The sequence below is a fragment of the Clinocottus analis genome, unplaced genomic scaffold (genome assembly GCF_023055335.1).
Source record: "Clinocottus analis isolate CAN_PGR_092001 unplaced genomic scaffold, fCliAna1.0.p SCAF_9, whole genome shotgun sequence".
In the NCBI taxonomy this organism is placed as follows: Eukaryota; Metazoa; Chordata; class Actinopteri; order Perciformes; family Cottidae; genus Clinocottus; species Clinocottus analis.
In genome coordinates, this window is record NW_027176251.1 from 14,845,729 (window position 1) to 14,852,155 (window position 6,427).

The window sequence follows — 6,427 nt, forward strand, 5'->3', positions numbered from 1 at the left end:
TCTACGTCATTTGCTCGACCCCTCTCCACAGGTGGCTGCCTTTAAAGGCAGGAAAACCTGCGCATCTGTTACGCCTTTTCCGGTTGCTGGATACCCCCAGATTGGTCAAGTGTGATATTTTGCATATCACTCAGGAAGTACAAAACCCAAAATGTTGGTGTGAGATAATACAAATGCATCCGGTTCTTACAATTAACCTTCAAAATAAGAGTATGATATAAACCAGCATGTGTAGCGTTTGTTAAAAATGGGGTAAAAACAAAGGTCAGTGCCAAATTTCTCTAGTTTAACCATGATTCTCTAACATTTGCTGCTGAAAAGTGAATGCATTTTATTTTAAATAGTTTTCAATCACTTGAACATATTTTTAACAACACGCTTGGAATTAGTGATTAAATAAGAGTACGACATAAAACTAGTGATTTAATCATGTATTGTTTCCATTCAAATTACATTTTATTCTTCCATTTATTTTGACAAACGTAACTTGTTTCCGTAGAAAATGACTTCTTTCATTTGCAGTAGTTCCTTTGTCATTGCTGTCAGTCTAGTGGTAGTTGCAGTAGTAACATTAGTAGCACATGTGGTTTTACTTTGAAGAACTCAACCGGATGTGCCTGTTCTGACCTCAGTAACTTTACAAGCTAGCCGCCTGTGATTAGCCACGTCATGTAAAGTTAGCAGTGGAGCGCTTCTGATAAAAAAAAAATACAAGCAGCAAGGGGTCGCGGTGTGTTCGCGATATCAGCTCAATTCTATAGAGCAGCTTTTGTTTCACAGTTAGGAGTCGGCATTGATCATATGGAAAGATGTCAGATCTCGGGGACTGGTTCAGAAGCGTCCCTCTCATCACCCGGTACTGGTTTGCTGCTTCGATTGCAGTTCCCTTTATTGGAAAACTAGGATTGATTGATATCAGGAACCTCATGCTGTTTCCAGAGCTGGTCTTAAGCAGATTTCATGTGAGTGTATCCTGTCACCTGCGTGTAACGGGGTCGGTGTTAAAGGCTGTGTGTCTGTGTGTTTTCGGTATGCTAGCGAGTTGCTATCCGGGCTCACCAAGCAGCAGGCCTGTATTGCGTGACAGCCAATCAGAAGTGGCCTGTGTTGTGTGACAGCCAATCAGAGGGCGAGACGCAGAACGTTAGGACTTCCTGGTGCTGTCAAAATGCTACTTAATTTAGCAACACCGAGGTAAAGTGTAAATATCACCCCAGTGCAAAAATAAGAAGAGCATTTTAATGACCAGCGATGATAAAGTAGCCGAAGTGTTGACCTTTCTGTATTTAGAGGAATATAAGAACTTGAGTTTTAGGTGCTGTTACTGTTAAAACCACAAGGTGGAGAAAATATTTGGGACTCATCGTAAAGGGACCTTACTGGTTTAAAACAAGCCCTTCAGGCAGCCTTTTTACGGCTTCAGACTGTCCGTTTATACAACGTTAGGGCGCGAGATGGAGCCTGCCAGATAAACAGAAGGGCCAATTCTTCTTCTAAAAAACTATATACTTTTTGGTGAAAAGTTACTAAGTACATACACTTAAGTACCGCACTTATTTACAAGTTGTGTCCTACTTTATTTATTCTAGTGTTTTTTCCCCCCTGTAATAATACTTCTGTACCAATGTAAGGTATTTCCAAAAATCAAATACTATCAATTAGAAGACATGGGTTGCATGAGTAAATAATAATACTCAATTAGAAGTTAGTATTTTTGTTAGGACTGAAATTTCCTCAAGATTGTAATTAATCATGAGGAATTACAATACAAGTATCATTAATTGATAAATAATCTAGTCAATGAAATGATAACATAAAAATGCTCATCACAAAGTGTGAGCCCAAGGGGCTGTTTTTAAAATGTACATGTTTTTGTCGACATTGAAAATGGTTTGATGTAAAATGAAAGAAAAACAACAAATTCTCAGATTTGAGAAGCTAGAGTCGGATAGGGTTTGTCACTCTCGTTGGATTTAAACTAAAAAGATTTGTCGAAACGCAACATTTTCTGTGAGTGACCGATCAACTAGACAACTAGAGAAAACTAGAACTGCTCTAAATTGATTGTACTTAAATAAATAAAGTTAGTACAGATGCATTTCAAGTAACAACCGAGGCACACTCAGGATTTGTTCCACTTCTATTACATGTTGTGATTATATCCTGTCTTTTCCTCTTTTGATTAAAAGCAATTTAACACAGGGAATGCTCATCGGCCCATAAGCCGCCTAGTAAATGCTCCACAGACCTAATGTTTGTTCAAACAAAACCTTTGAAATGACTTGTGTGGTAACGCACCCTGCAGAGGACCGACCAGCTGCCAAGTGCCACTTTCTCAGTGCTGAGAAGTTAACGGTTACAATCCACATGCACAGCCTTTAAAAGTCTGGCTTTTTGCACAAACACAGCTGTGTTTATTTACTTCTATGAGACGAATGTCTCTCTTCTGTTGGTTTCAGCTCTGGAGACCAGTGACCGCCACCTTGTATTTCCCAATAACCCCGAATACTGGATTTCTGTACATGGTCAACCTGTATTTCCTTTACCACTACTCCTCTCGGTTAGAGACAGGTGAGACTGCACACGCACACACACTCGCACTCACAGCACCTTTTGTTTCACGCTAATCCTATTCCTATTCTTGGTATTGTTTTCCAGGGGCGTTTGATGGCAGACCGGCAGACTACGTCTTCATGCTCTTCTTCAACTGGGTCTGCATTGTTGTATCCTTTTGTCTGGCATTACAAACTACAAACTCCTCTAAAACCTCTTGTTTAAATAATGAATTGCATTCTACCTTCAATCTCTAAAGTTACATTCCTGCAAGTCGGTTTTTCACTCCATCGGTCCTGTCTCTCTGCTGCCTTCTTTGCCCCTCTGCGGTTCTCTCTCATCCGTCTTTTCTGCAGCCCTCTTTCTTTCTGTCTCTCCATCTCTCTGCAGCACTGTGTCATGTCGGGGTGGCTCCTTGCCAGTGGCCCAGTGTCAGTCTACCCCTGCAGAGGAGAGAGAAACCTAATCTAGGTCACATGCAGCCCATGTCTCTACACTCTCCTCTGGAGTTCAGCTTTGATTGTCAGCATGTCTGGCTTTTCACAGACACTTTTCTTTGTTTTGTTTATGAGACAAATTTGGGCAAACACCTGTTCTGCTTAAACCTGGTCTTGGTTTTTGCTACTTCAGGCAAATAGTGGGAACGGGTAAATAAAAAGTCAGGTGTAGGAGCCCATGCTTATTTCAAGGGAAGAAGCAGCGGCAGGTGACAGTCGGGCGGTGTGGGGATTTGACTGGCAACCTCCGGGCACCAGCTGCTCTAATCTTAAGGCTCCAGCTGTGATTATTGTGAGCCATGGGGTTGTTGTCCTTGACTCCGGCTATAGATAACTGGGCTGCTGATGAACATGCGGGTAAGAAATCCTCCTCCGTTTCAGTATTTATACCACAACACATCATGAGGACTAGGGCTGGGTTTAAAAATATATATAATTTGATTCATTCATAAAATCCCAAGCTCTATCTTCCATTCCATGCCTTTTCCTTTGTCTGGATGAAGCTTCATCCTGGTTAATCTGGTCAGGAATAGCAAACCTCAGTTGAATCAAAACATGCCAGGAGCTGCTCCACTGAAGACTGAGAAAAGCAAAATTGTATGTATGATGAGGTGAAATAGTGGAAATGCCACAAACCTCATGACATAAACAATAACATGAAGTAAACAATGTCTTCAATAATGTTTTCATGTTGGTGTTTCTTTTACAAATATCTATGTTGAAACATTCACATGTTTGTGTTTTTATTGTTGTCCAGCTGCTGATGATCCCACTGATCATGTCGGTGCTCTACGTCTGGGCTCAGTTCAACAAAGACACGATCGTGTCCTTCTGGTTCGGAACGCGATTCAAGGTACCACGTTTGATCACAGTAATATCACATGAAAAGAGCCTGTTTTTAATGTTATTGACCACAGTATCTCAACTACTTGAACGTGAAGCTAATCCCAATGTTCATATCAATGATATTTGCTATTATTCTGTCCTAGGCACATTATCTACCTTGGGTCATTCTGGCTTTCAACTTCATCATCGGAGGCTCGTGAGTAACTACTTTTGAATTGGTTTTGAATCAAAGACAGTGTTGTCAAACTTCAATGTCTTTTATATTGATAGGAAAGTATCTTCTGTTTCTGTATCCTGTAAGTAGGGAACAGCCTGATGAGCTGCTCAACAAGTTGACGTTACACCAGCTCAGTATGTTGTTTCTGTGAGGTTTGATTAATCTTTCTCTTATTGTGCAGGTTTGTGAATGAACTAACGGGGAACCTGGTGGGTCACCTCTACTTCTTCCTCATGTTCAAGTACCCCATGGACCTGGGAGGACGCGCCTTCCTCTCCACACCAGAGTTCTTGTAAGTTTCATGGTTTTTAAGTGTCAACTTCACTGTTGAGGAGCTGCAAAGCAGGATCACGCAACTTTTTTGAATGACTTCACTGCGACGGGGTTTAAACCGGCCCTGAGCTCGTCTGTAGTCCCTTAACCACTTGTTTGGAAGACGAACACTAAATGTTTAAGATTATGACCCAAACTGTTGTAAATGTCCATCAAAGCGTGCAGAGCTCCCCCCCCCCTCCCCGATACTTCAACAAAGAAATGAACCTTGATTTGCATTTACTTCGGGTTTCATTCCAAACAAGTATTTTTGAAATATGAGTAGAACTGGATGAGAGAAAAGGAAATGTGTTTAGTCACCCGTGCACAGTGACGCATGACAAGAGCCTCAAGTCTGACCAATCACGGCAGACGACCTATGAAAAACAGAGTGCCCCAGGAAACTGACAAATGAACCAAGCGGACATCGAAGTGATTTAGGAGCTCGCCCAGCCATTAAATAATTTGTTTATTTGTATGAATGACTTTTTTTTTTTTCTTCTCCTTGATATCAAATGTTTTACTGTCATCTGCTTTAAAAGGCCACATTTTAATGCCTCCCCTCTGACCCATTTGCACATCTCTCTCCTCTCGTCTCCAGATATCGGTTCTTCCCCAACAGGAGGGGGGGCGTGTCAGGCTTTGGAGTCCCCCCCACCAGACCAGCTGCACAGGAGCAAGGGGGTGGAGGTGGAGGTGGAGGAGGAAGAGGACGTCACACCTGGGGCCAAGGCTTCCGCCTGGGGGATTGAATGAGCGGAGAGATCAGAGAGAGAGAGAGAGAGAGAGAGAGAGAGAGTTACCCCCTCACCCCCCTTTTGCTCCCAATAAGAAATAGCGCTGATGTTTCGGGTTAAAGTGCTTGTGTCCTTTTTTTTTGTTTTGTTTAAGGGCAAAAGTTAGACTTCAAATTGAATTTCCAACTATGTTTTAAAGGCTCCGAGGGATAGAACCAAAGGAAGCACGCATTTTAACCCAAAAAGCGCCGCACGGCAAGACTCTGGCCCTGACCGTAGGCTCCATTAACCGAGTAAAGCCAGCTCTACTATTACTACTGCTGCAGGTGTGTCCATGTGAAGCCAACAGAAGGAATTATTAATAAATTGATTTTTTTTTTTATGTATGTGATGATTCTTGACCCTCCCTCTCCCCCCCCCCCCCCCCCAAAAAAAACAAATTTTCTACACCCTTCTGCTGGACTGTGAAGACGAGATGTTGCAGCTGCACACTCGCTCGCGGTTAGTTTTGACTCGTGTTCCCGTCCTCCCTCTCTCTGCGATGCCATATCAGATTACATTGTAATTACTAACGCACTGGGAGTTTGCTCTCAGCTGAACATGGGCAAAGCTATTTAGAGCACTGTCTCCAGGTCTGACTTTTACGATGGTGTAAAATGTTTTCAAGCCTTTGTGGCACAGACCTGATCTTCTGTCTTAAAGTCTGATCTTGACTGAAAGGATTTCTGCTCTTTTTGTAAATACAAGTTTATTGAAAAGGTTGAACGAGTCCGAGAGTGTAATTATGGTCCGATCCATGTCTCCTTAAGCTTCTTCAGTCAGGAGAGCCCTGCCAATTATCTGTGACTGGCTATACAGTATGTACAATATACAATTAGGCCTGACACCAACTATTATTTTCCATATAAATCAACTGCCAATAATTTTGTCATGAATCACTTGTTCTATAAATGTCAAAATGGTGAAAATGATTTTCTTGTTTGGTCCAACAGTACAAATCCTAAAGAAATAGCACTGTAGTAGTATGTTTGGTAGTTGTATAAATTGTACAGTAAAACACCTGCCAAGTTGAACCAAACCCAGTGTACAGTTTTAAAAAGTTAAAGTGACCTGATGAGCAGAGTCGAGGAGGTAATTTGTCACCGACTGGATGCTTTACTCCATCTGTTCAACCTAAAACCGACAAATAACGTGTTGAAGTATACAAGTGATGAGTCCAAGCCCAGATGTTTTGAAGCAAGTATACACTGGAAGACCAAGGTGGT

At 41.9% G+C, this 6,427-nt stretch overlaps 1 protein-coding gene across 1 annotated transcript; it reads left to right on the top strand.

Moving 5' to 3' along the window:
• The first annotated feature begins 637 nt into the window (after positions 1–637).
• derl1 (derlin 1) lies at positions 638–5,585 on the top strand. Its single transcript, XM_068568922.1, has 8 exons — positions 638–962; positions 2,460–2,571; positions 2,659–2,723; positions 3,381–3,407; positions 3,808–3,903; positions 4,040–4,092; positions 4,295–4,405; positions 5,027–5,585. Exons 1-8 carry the CDS (start codon positions 810–812, stop codon positions 5,175–5,177), a joined length of 768 nt encoding a protein of 255 aa, XP_068425023.1. The 5' UTR covers positions 638–809; the 3' UTR covers positions 5,178–5,585.
• The last annotated feature ends 842 nt before the right edge of the window (positions 5,586–6,427 follow it).

What these genes read in the sequence shown, in the direction of transcription:
- derl1 (XM_068568922.1), top strand. Translation starts at nt 810, where the DNA reads ATGTCAGATCTCGGGGACTGGTTCAGAAGCGTCCCTCTCATCACCCGG. An exon ending in TGGTCTTAAGCAGATTTCAT is followed by an intron (nt 963 to 2,459) that starts GTGAGTGTATCC and finishes TGTTGGTTTCAG; the next exon opens with CTCTGGAGACCAGTGACCGC. An exon ending in AACTTCATCATCGGAGGCTC is followed by an intron (nt 4,093 to 4,294) that starts GTGAGTAACTAC and finishes CTTATTGTGCAG; the next exon opens with GTTTGTGAATGAACTAACGG.